An 11,825-nucleotide genomic window follows, 5' to 3' on the forward strand; every position below is an offset into this window, starting at 1 on the left:
TCATTGTGAAGATCTTTGGTGTCTTTGGTCAGATTTATTCCAACATATTTTAATTTTTTTGCAGCAATTGTGAATGGGAGCTTTCCCTTGTATTCTTTCTCCAATTGCTTGTTATTTGTATATAGAAAGGCTACTGATATTTGTAGATTGATTTTATAACTTATAACTGATTGATCAGTTCTAGGATTTTTCTGGTGCAATTTTCAGGATCTATTAGTTATAGCATCATATCATCTGCAGAAAGTGATAGTTTGATCTCTTCTTTTCCAATTAGTACTCCCTTAATTTCCTTCTCCTGTCTTATTGCTCTAGCAAGCGTTTCCAGCACTATGTTGAAAAGGAGTGGAGATAGTGGACAGCCTTGTCTTGTTCCTGATTGTAATGGGAATGCTTCCAGTTTTTCTCCATGTAGAATGATGTTGGCTGTGAGTTTGTTGTATGTAGCTTTAATTATGTTAAGGGATGTTCCCTCCAGTCCAATTCCCTCTAGGACTTTGAACATAAATGCATGCTGAATTTTGTCAAAAGGCTTTTCTGCATCCATTGAGATGACAATGTGGTTTTTGTCTTTGAGTCCATTTATATGATTAATGACGTTTATTGACCTGCATATATTGAACCATCCCTGCATCTCTGGGATAAAGCCCACTTGATCATCGTGAATGATCTTTCTGATGTGTGTCTGTATACGGTTTGCAGGTATTTTCTTGAGAATTTTCGCATCTATGTTCATTAAGGATATGGGTCTATAGTTTTCTTTTTTGGTTGTGTCTTTACCCAGTTTGGGTATTAGAGTGATGCTGGATATTCTGGATCTTTTTATTGTCTGTTGTGAGGTTTCCCCTCTCATCTCTGATTTTGTTGATTTGGAGTTGGTTTGCTCACTCTTTCAGTTAACTGGGCTAAGGGTCTGTCTGTCTTGTTTAGCTTTTCAAAGAACCAGCTCTTACATTCATTTATTCTGTGTATTCTTTGTTTCTATTTTATTAGTTTCTTCTGATTTTTGTTATTTCTTCTCTTCTGCTGGGTTTGAGTTTCATTTGTTCTTGCCTTTCCAGTGCCTTGAGTTGCAGTGTTAGGTCCTTCTAATTTTTTTAATGTAGTGCCCTTCTTTAACTGCTCCATAGCTTGTAGGTAAAGTTTGCAGATGAAATGTTGTCTCACAAAAAGGGAGGATGATGAGGCATTGATAGAAAGGTTGACTGTCACTTGCCAAATGGGAAGTGGATAACGGGGGTGGGAATCATGAGACTAGTTTTGTCCATGTTTGAAATTTTTACAATAAAGCCAACCAATAAAGTCTATAATAAAAATTTTAATAACATAGGAAAATATTTGTAACTGCCAACCACTTACAAGACTGCAATACTTTTTAGGTGAAACGGATCTGAATGATGCAATAACAGAAGCTGGGAAGACTTATGAGGAGATTGCCAGTCTTGTGGCAGAACAGGTACTCACATAATCACATGGGCCCAGTTAGACTTTTTGTTTTCCAATCCATATTTTTAATATAAAGCCCCTTTTTATTTTTATTGAATTTTTGTGTATTTTATACAGAAAATCTTTAAAAATTTTTTTCATATATTATTTATTATTTTTATGTGTATGTGTGTATTGCCTACATGTAGGTAAGTGCACCTATTGTTGTGCAGTGCCCACAGAGGACGGAAGAGGCTGTCGGATCCTCTGGAACTGGAGTTACAGACAGTTGTTAACTACCATGTGGGTGTTGGGATTCGAACCCAGGTCTTCTGCAAGAACAACCAGTGTTCTTAACCACTGAGCCATCTCTCCAGCCCCATACAGAACATCTTAATCATCTTTATACCCCCTTCCCCATCGGCACCCTCATATAGCCTACCCCCACTAGAATTCATATAGTCTGTCATGTGTTAAGGCCTATCAGGTCAAGTTAGTGTCCCCAGACGTCCCTCAATGCAAGTTCATCCACTGGGGTCTAGGCAGCCTATCTAGAGTCCCTCTCTTTAAGATCAGCTCTTCCTCACCCAGAAGTAATCAGCTGCCAATAATTCTTCGACTAAGATTGAGTAAATCCCTTTTTTTAATGTTTTTTGTTGTTGTTGTTGTTGTTGTTGTTTGGTTTTGTTTTGTTTTTGAGACTAGGTGTCCCTGTAACCCCAGCCAGTCTGGAACTTGCTATGTGTTTTTTTTTTGTTGTTGTTGTTGTTTGGTTGGGGGTTTTGTTTTGTTTTGTTTTTTTTGAGACTAGGTGTCCCTGTAACCCCAGCCAGTCTGGAACTTGCTATGTTGACCAGACTGGCCTCCATCTCACAGAGCTCTCCTTGCCTCTGCCTCCTGAGTGCTGGAATTAAAGGCATGCACTACTACACCAGGCTATAAAGCCCATTTTAAGACAAATCCACATAGATACTGCTTTCTGTTTCTGTGTGCTTTTATCAATTGTATTTAGTGATAATGTTTCTTAGGTTAAGCCAAAGTGGACAAACGTGTCATCAAGAAATCTAAATGAGCCGGGCGTGGTGGCGCACGCCTTTAATCCCAGAACTTGGGAGGCAGAGGCAGGTGGATCTCTGTGAGTTCAAGGCCAGCCTGGTCTACATAGTGAGTTCCAGGACAGCTGGGGCTACAGGGAGACCCTGTCTCAAAAAGATCAAAACAAAAGAAAAAGAGTCTAAATGATGCCGGCCATAGTGGCGCACAGCTCTGACCCCAGGACTTGGGAGAGTGGAGCAAGGGGATTTCCGTGAATTCAAGGCTAGCCTGTGCTGTATAGTTCCAAGCTGGTCTAAGTTATAGAAATGTTTTATTTCAAATGACTTAGATTGCCATTTCAGCACTTGTGAGAGTCTGAGTTTGATCCCCAGCATCAGTGAAGAGGGGAGGGGGAGAGGGAGAAGAAAGGAGGGTTGGAATGCCTTCTGGCATTGATGCCTCTGATCCACCCTTAGCCACTAGGGAATTCTAATGTGTGGGAAAACCTGACTCAGATCTCGCAGTGCTGCCCAGCCTCTCTAGCCTTGTATTCCGAGTCTCTTAAGTAGCCCCATAGTGCCTGCCTTGGATGAGCCCCCAGGTTTTGGATAATATGTTTATATTTTCTGTTAAAATGTAGGCCTTAAACTGTGACAGCAGTTTTGCTTGTATATTTCAATGTCTACATTTTATATTTAATCCCTACATTTTATCGAAAACATAAAAAATATTATCTACGGGGCTGGAGAGATGGCTCAGCAGTTAAGAGCACTGACTGCTCTTGCAGAGGACCTGGGTTCAATTCCCAGCACCCACATTGTGGCTACAAACCACTTAATTCCAGTTCCAAGGGGAATCTAACACCCTGTTCTGACCTCTGTGGCGTTGGACAACATGGGTGCACTCACAAACATGTAGGCAATATACTCATACACAGAATAAAAAGATTTTTTAATTATCTAAACATTTTTAAAATTATCTAAAAGCATACAGTAGCAAATAAAAAAAATTTCCCAACTCACAAAGTGTTTTGGACTATCTCAAAACACCTAATTTAACAAATCAATCTCAAAATAATTTGATATTTATTATTTTCCATACAAGATTTGTTTTTTCTTAGGAAAACCAATCCTAAATGCTTAACACTCTGTTTTAGTTTTCTTTCTGTTGCTGGGATAAAGCACTGCATCCTGGGGGAGGAAGCAGTTATCTGGCTCAGACATCCAGGTCCATCATTGAGGAAGGTCAGGGCAGGAACTCAAGCAGGAACATGGAGGAAAAACAATGGGCGCACCCTCTGGCTCCCTCTCTAGCTCATGCTTTCTTATACAACCCAGGCCCACAGTGGGCTGGACCTTCCTACATCAGTTAGTAGTCAAGTGTCCTTCAGACATGCCTACAAGCCAGTCTGATCCAGGCAGTTCTTCAGCTGAGGCTCCGTCTTCCCAGGTTGTGTCAGGTTGACAATAAAAACAACCAGCACGCTCTGTCACTCAGTACGGCGCACAGAGAATCTGGTTAATACACTCCTCACTAGTTCCTTTCCTTGGTTTTCTAAATTCCTCCACCAGTAACAGCCAGCCTGTGTCTTGTTGCAGCCAAAGAAGGACCTCCACTTCCTGATGGAGTGCAATCATGAGTACAAAGGCTTTCTTGGGTGCTTCCCGGACATTATTGGTGCTCACAAGGTAAGGGCCACAGAGTCGGGGAAAGCACACAGCCTTGTTTAGATACCCATCATTACTGGTGACTCTGGTTGGCATTTCCTCTTAAAATCCATGTGGTACCTTAATCTTAACTTGCATGTGGCACTCTAGTGTCATGGGATGTCCTTGGGTTTGTTGGGAAACCTCTGCAGAGGGCCGATCTGTGATCTTAATGCTAGCATGTGGCTCTTTTAGTATTTTGCTTTATACAGAATCATGAAAAGGAAGCATAGGTAAATAAGCTTTGTATAACTTCAGATAACTTAATATAAAACTCACAACAGTACCTTCTTACAGGAATTTATGCTAGCAGAGTTGGAGTTTTAGGCATGGAACACAGTTTTTACATAGAAAGTGGAATTTTTCTCTCCAGACAACTGTAAATAATCAGCTGTGTGGTGACACTGGAATGGGGAATGTCGGGCTGCTTCTACAGCTACGTCCATCTGCGGTTGAATTTATGCTGATGCAGCAGTTTTGTAAACCAGCTAAAGTTAAGCCTTACAGTGGGCACACTTGGGCACCGGCTTATAAAATGCTGTTTCTAACAAGAGAGGACAGGTGACATGTGCAAGCCACACTATACCTAATTAATGGCTTTCTGAACTGCTCCCGCCCGTTCTGTGTGCTGCTAGCATCCCAGCAGTTTAGCCTGCACTGGAGGCAGCACCAGCACAATGCTTGCTTTTCTCTCCTTGGAATGTAAAGCTGCACATTTTAGCTTTGCTACATTTTTCAAGAAGAGCAATCTTTTCTGGAAGGAAATTGAAGTGAGATGCTTTTCTCATTCTTACCTGCTACACTGTTCTCTTCAGCACCAAGTCACTAAGAATATGTTTGTGAAATGGCAAAACTGGCTCTGTTTTATTCTAGCTGACATTTGCCCACCCTTTTCTGCCCTGCTCCCACCGCCCACTTGCTAACTACAGCCCACCAGGCGGATCGGCCGTGCAGGCTGAACCTATAGTTTCAGGGGTGCTTTGTTTCTACAATACCGGGAAACATACAAATAGCCAGGTAGCACATCCTCCACCAGCCTCTCCATTGTTTAACTGAAAACTTTGTTAACTGACCTGCCTCTGGTCTGATGTAGCTATGGTTGTCTGATGTAACTGTGGTTATTAGCTTTACCCCTGGCATGATGTAATTGTGGTTTTAGGCTTTATAAACGCTATCCTTCTCCTTCTTCCTCGATGTCAAGAGTCCTTTTGAGTATTATCCCCCTCTCAACCACTAGCGGTTATTAAAGGACTTTTGATTTGACCATCGCTATGTGGCATTCCTCTGTGCCTCATGGTATTACATTATCTGGAGGCCCCAGCAAGAGCACCACTCAAGGGGCTCAGTCTCACTCTGGCTCTCCCTGGCATGGTGAATTGTTACAAAACAAGCATCCTTTGAGACATTCCAGGGCCCTGTTACTCTCAACCAGTGCTGGAGAGTCCAAGAATAACTGCTGCATGACCCCAACACCAAAACTGCCATCACATGTGGCATTCTTCTGTGCCTTGTATTACATTAGCATTATTAGATTTTAAACTACTAATCCTTTTTTGCTCTGTCTTGTTAATACTGTTGTGTTTTCATCTTTCACAGGGAGCAATAGAAAAAGTTAAAGAAAGTGATAAGCTAGTTGCAACTAGTAAAATCACCCCTCAAGACAAGCAGACCATGATACAGCGAGTCGGCACCATGTCCTACGCTTTGCAAGGTAAGAAAAAAGGTTATGAACACCTGGACTTGTGGCTGTCAATGACAACTTGATTAAACCTGTGCATTTTATTACTTCTCAGAGACATTGAAGACTCCTTTTGTAGCCTTTAAAAAAAATATTTTAGCTGGGTGTGATGGCGTACACCTTTAATCCTAGCACTTGGGAGGCAGAGGCAGGTGGATCTCTGTGAGTTCAAGGCCAGCCTGGTCTACATAGTGAGTTCTAGGACAGGTGGGGCTATGGGGAGACCCTGTCTCAAAAAACTAAAAAAAAAATTTTTTTAATTTTATTATTTTTATGTGTATGCATGTATTGCCTGCATGTAGGTAAGTGCACCCATGTTGTGCAGTGCCCACAAAGGACAGAAGAGGCTGTCAGATTCCCTGGAACTGGAGTTACTGACAGTTATTAGCTGCCATGTGGGTGCTGGGATTCAAACCCAGGTCTTCTGCAAGAACAGTCAGTGTTCTTAACCTCTGAGCCATCTCTCCAGCCCCTTCCTTTTGTAGCCTTTAATGTCATAATGTTCTATTACATTTCAAAGTTTAGCTGCTAGCAGTCAGTAACTTCCATGTTCCAGGACTGGGGAATCTAAAGGCAGCTTGGAGAAGTCATTTTAGGTACAATTTACTGTTAGCTAAAAGATAAAAGTTAGGGGCTAGAGAGATAGCTCAGTGGTTATGAACATTTGATGCTTTTGCAGAAGATCCAGGTTCAGTTCCCAAAATTCACATGTTGGCTAACAACTATCCATCACTCTAGTTCTGGTAGATCTGATGCCCCCTTCTGGCCTCTGCAGGCACCGCACACATGGGTGCACTTACATTTGTGCAGGCAAAGCAATCATACACTATATACATTAAATAAAAGTCAGGCATGGTGACACACACCTTTAATCCCAGTGTTCAGGAGGCAGAGGCAGAAGGATCTCTGTCAGATGGAGGCTAGCCTTCTCTACATTAGGAGTTCCAGGCCAGCTGGGGCTGTAGAGAGACACTGTCTCAAAAGAAAAAAAAAAGAGCTAATTTAAGCCCATATGTGATTTAAATGGACTGTGGAGCCCTCATTAAACAAAATTGCTGGAAGAGAACTTAGAGAACTAAAAGCATCATATGTCCTTCAAGCTACACTGGGACAACACCCTTTGTAACTCCAGTTCCAGGGAATCCCACAGCCTCTTCTGGCCTCCATGGGCACCATACACACATGGTAGGTATACTTACATAGGTGTAGGCAAAACACTCATACACATTAAAAATAAAATACTGTTTTAAAAAGAAACAAAGTTGATGTCTAGAGATTGAGTGTGTTGGACAGGAGCAGCAGGTGGCTGTCTCTGTGTTTTGGTGGTGCCTGGGCAGACAGGAAGGACGGCCACAGTGTTCAGTAAGTTGACCAATGACAGCCGTCCATTTACTGGAAAGTGGTGCCTGCTGCTCACTTCAGCCTGTTTTCTACCTGCTTCATGGAGTGTTGCTGAGAACTGGCACTGCACGGAAGCCAGTCTGATTAAGTCCTGTGGAAGATGAGTCTTTACCACGCAGAGACATCACATGTTGCCATCTGAAATCTGGTGGGGGCAAAACTGATCTCTGTGTTTGTTCTGTTGTAGCGGAGATGAATCACTTCCATAGTAACCGGATCTACGATTACAACAGTGTCATCCGCCTCTACCTGGAGCAGCAAGTGCAGTTCTATGAAACAGTGAGTGGCTCCCTTTCCATGCCTTTTGCACAGATGTGAGGAGAGGAGGGTTTGTGGTTAATAACTGTCTTGGTCTATAGGTAATCTGTTTGTAATCTTTAAATATTTTATTTTTTTTAATGTGTATGAGTGTACTGCCTGCTTGTAGGTAAGTGTACCTGTGTTGTGCAATACCCTAGAAGGACAGAAGAGGTTGTCAGATCCCCTGGAACTGGAGTTAACGGACAGTTGTTAGCTGTCATGTGGGTGCTGGGATTCGAACCTGGGTCTTCTACAAGAACAGTCAGTGTTCTTAACTGCTGAGCCATCTCTCCAGCCCCCTGTTTGTAATCTTTAATCCTAAGTAGTAAACCAAAGGAGGCTAAATTTGGAAGAAAATTTATCTGCCTCCTCTTCTTTGAAGAATGAGCATTGGCTGCTAGTGTTGACGCCTCAGGAGGTCCTGGGTGTGGCTTCCCCTCCTTCTCAGCTGTCTGTGCAGAGACAGTGCTGAATGAGATGAGCTCACCCTGCCCCCAGAGGCTCCATCCTCTCAGCCAGAGAAGGAAACCAAAGGAAGCCTTTGTTTGTGACCGTGGTTTTCAGAGTTACCAAGGGGTCTCTTCAGGAAAATCAAAATGACACAATATTCTAAATATTTTCATTCAGAAAACCACGATGAAAAAGTGAATCCTTTCATTCCGCTGCCTTGTAATGTTTTTTATTAGCACAGTGTATCAAAAACAGAGCTTTCCATGTAAATGGAACTCAGCCATCTGAGGAGCAGCTCTGTAGCTTTGGAGTGAGCACCTGAGGCTGCCTCGTCTCCCTCATCCGTAGTATTACCTACCTCCCGTGTGTTCAGGAATGATGGTAGCCCAGGCCTTGATCACATCCCTGTACATGTCATCTTTGGGCTGTGCTCTGCCAAAACCCTGGTGTGTTCTTGAAAAGGAGCCATGGTTCTTGTTTAATACATATTTGTGAATTATGTGTTGGCAGCTTTTGGTTTGGGAGCCAAGTTATGGGAAGAACTCATCTAAGCACACTTGGGATCTGTGTCCTTTAACTGCACACGTCCTTATAAATTGCTGTCATTGGGCCTTTGCCTTTCAGCATATTTTAGAATATAGTAGGTTACATTTTGTCTCTGAGAAAATACTGGGCAACACTTGAAATTCTGATAATAAGCCAGGTGTGGTGATTAATCCTAGCACTTAAGAGGCAGCAGCAGGTGGATCTCTGTGTGTCAAGGCCAGCCTGGTCTGTGTAGCAAGTTCTACGACAGCCAGGGATACACAGTGAGACTGAAGAAGGAGGAGAAGGAGAAGGAGGGGGAGGGGGAGGAGAGGAAGAGAGGAAGGAAGGAAGGAAGGAAGGAAGGAAGGAAGGAAGGAAGGAGAGAGAGGGAGGAAGGGAGGAAGGGAGGAAGGAAGGAAGGAAGGAAGAGAGGAAGGAAGGAAGGAAGGAAGGAAGGAAGGAAGGAAGGAAGGAAGGAAGGAAGGAAGGAAGGAGGAAATTCTGATAATGTTGATTTGCTAGTTTTCAAGTCCATATGTGGTATAATTATTGACGTTGTAATTAAAAATAGAAAATCATATGCATTTCAGCACTGTCTTTGCATAAATATAAGTGACGAATATAACGGCCCCAGGTTTTATATTAATGGAGTCTTATAGCAAAGTACCCCTTAAATTATTAAAATTTACATTTCTTCTTGTGGAACAAGTATGAGTGCATACTGCGTGTTTAGCAGGTGTGTCTACCCCAGATGTTTGGGATCCCAGGACAAGGCATCTGAGTCTATAAGGGGCTCCTGGTGTGCTTATGGGGCATGTAGAGCTGCAGGGCACCCGTGGCTCTGTCACAGAGGTGCAGACTGTCCACACACCACACAGAGCAGAGCAGGACGTGACCTCCCAGGGGGGGTCTTCATGGCAAAGTATTTAACAAGTTCATAATGTGTAACTCAAAAAAGCGGTAAAGGATAGAATGCTGTGAAGTTATAATCCATGTTAGATCTCAGAAGGGCTCTGTTTTTCACCAGATTGCAGAAAAGCTGAGGCAGGCCCTCAGCCGCTTTCCAGTCATGTAGAACAGAACGGAACATGAAGAAAACGCCCGAGTGCTTCCTTCTGACTTGGGACAACACAACTCAGAGTTATTTTTCCCTATCGTACAAGAGAGAGAAGAAGGAAGAAAACCAAAAAGAAATGAGTGGGAAAAGCGTTTTCTCTCTTAACCAGCCTGAACGCACTGCTTTGGGGTGGTCCCCTTTGCTTCATCTTGATACTCATTAGTTTCTCAATGGAAAAATGTCTATTTTTGGAAAACACTTAAATTTATCAAGATTTTGAATGGAGAATTAGGGGTTCCTCCTTCTGGTATTTTACATAGATCGTAATTTATACATTACCCATGATCTTCCAGTTCTTACCCAATGTCAGATAATTAGTTACTAATTGCTTTCTTAAAAATACAAGATATGCCAGAATAAAAATATATGTTTGTATATTTTTATAACTTTTCCAGTCCTTTGGGGTCCTGTCTGTTTAGGGAGTCTGCATACCCTTCACTGCTGTAGCTACAATTCAAGTGCTCGCATTTGAGGAGGGGGGAAGCAAAGGGGATTCCCAAACTGCCTAAACCCCGAGGTGTGTGGCGGCAAGGCCGTGGCATGTCCCATTTGCTGGGTGCGGCAGATGAGCACATCCTGCCTTTCCACTGCTGCCTGCACAGTCATTTCCCTGTGCGGCTTGTGTGGAGGTCGGCACTCTCTTTGCATTCCTTCCTAATTCCAGGTAAGGCACGTTTTATGCTAGAAATAAGTCAGAAAAGTTGAGGGTTTTTTAACTTCCCTGCCTTTGTCCCCTCCACCCCAGGGGGTAGATCCTGTTCCTCTGCCCAGGAAGACCTGGGGTAAAGAACAGTCAGCCTCCTCCAGAACTTCCAACCCTTCCACTCTTGGTCCTCAGATGTCCATCAGATGGAAGGAGGTGCTGCAAGCTGTCTGATCTGAAGCAGAGGGCTGGTCTGTGTTCTCTGAAAAGATGGAAACCTGAGTTAAGCACCTGATTGTCCCAGCAAATGGGAAAACTCAGGAACCAAGACAGGTGGTAGCTTGAAGGTTGAGCAGCAGTAAGCTGACGAGTACAGGATGACACCGTGTGACTGTCCTGACCTTCAGAGGTCCTGATGCATCCGCTGGTGGCACGGTGCACAGCAGGGTCTCAGCCAGCTGTTGGCTTGAAGTCTGACCACACTCATGCTGCCTTCCTCCTGGACAGTAGCCCCCTCCACAGGTGCCTTACAGCCTGATCCACTGCTTTTGTTTTTCTGACCTGATGATTCTATTGTAGAGAATGGGAAGTCTGGGCAAGCATAAATAAATGAAACCAAAAAATAAATAGCTGAGAAAAATCAAACACAAGGATGAGAACTTGTTCAGTATCACGGGTTTTTGTTAATATTTTATAAGTAATTTTCCCCACTTGATTTTTCTTTTATAAAATCCCATAGAACAGTGTTTATGATACAGCCATTTAATATATGTACAAATTGTAAAGAATATGTATATTTTACATAAATGTAAGAGCATGTAGACACCAATATATAAATAAATTGTTTTTAAAAACTGTACAGTAAATTCTCAAAGCACTGTTCCAAACTGGTTTTGGTATTTTTGTGTGAATGAGGTTTTGTTGCAAATTGCTTTTTAATTCCAGCTGCCAAAAGTTGTTCAAGTAATGAATTTTTCTCTAAACATTAATTCTGACATTAATAACTTAGGCTCCTTAGCCCAGAAGTTCCGGAAGCATATCACAATCACCTGAGAGCTGAAAGAAACCAATTCCAATGCCCTGTACCCACTTCCCAGCTGTTCTAAGGAAAGAGGAGTCTAAGAGGAGCTGATAAGATGGGGCACAGAGTGACGGCAGCAGACGGTGAGTGGAGAAAGTAGAGAGACCATGAATGGAAATCAGACAGTTCAGCAGAGGCTGGTCCTTGGAAGAGTGTCCTTCAGGTGGCCCAGTGTAAATGATGTGTAGATGCCCTCCTCTAAGGTGGACCTTTTATGTTGATGGTGGATTTTTAATTATGTCAACTTTTAGATACACAGATGAACTGCAATAGTACAGTAGCTTTAGAAAATCCTGGCAGGGAATGAATCACATATATTTGGAGCAAGGAAAAGAGCTTGGTCTTGTCCAGCAGAGTGGCTGCCTGCCTCCAGGGATTTGTGGCTCAGTCATGTTGGATGAAAC

General features: G+C 42.8%; 1 protein-coding gene across 1 annotated transcript in view; it reads left to right on the plus strand.

Moving 5' to 3' along the window:
* The window catches only part of Snx9 (sorting nexin 9), a 77,142-nt gene extending 65,920 nt beyond the window's left edge, over positions 1-11,222 (plus strand). The window contains exons 13-17 of the mRNA XM_008839443.3: positions 1,377-1,453; positions 4,056-4,145; positions 5,760-5,874; positions 7,490-7,581; positions 9,608-11,222. Coding sequence (XP_008837665.1) covers positions 1,377-1,453; positions 4,056-4,145; positions 5,760-5,874; positions 7,490-7,581; positions 9,608-9,655 — 422 coding nt within the window. The 3' untranslated portion in view covers positions 9,656-11,222. The remainder of the gene's footprint in view (positions 1-1,376; positions 1,454-4,055; positions 4,146-5,759; positions 5,875-7,489; positions 7,582-9,607) is intronic.
* The last annotated feature ends 603 nt before the right edge of the window (positions 11,223-11,825 follow it).

This window comes from Nannospalax galili, unplaced genomic scaffold, assembly GCF_000622305.1.
Source record: "Nannospalax galili isolate Female #2095 unplaced genomic scaffold, S.galili_v1.0 scaffold211, whole genome shotgun sequence".
Classification (NCBI taxonomy): domain Eukaryota; kingdom Metazoa; phylum Chordata; class Mammalia; order Rodentia; family Spalacidae; genus Nannospalax; species Nannospalax galili.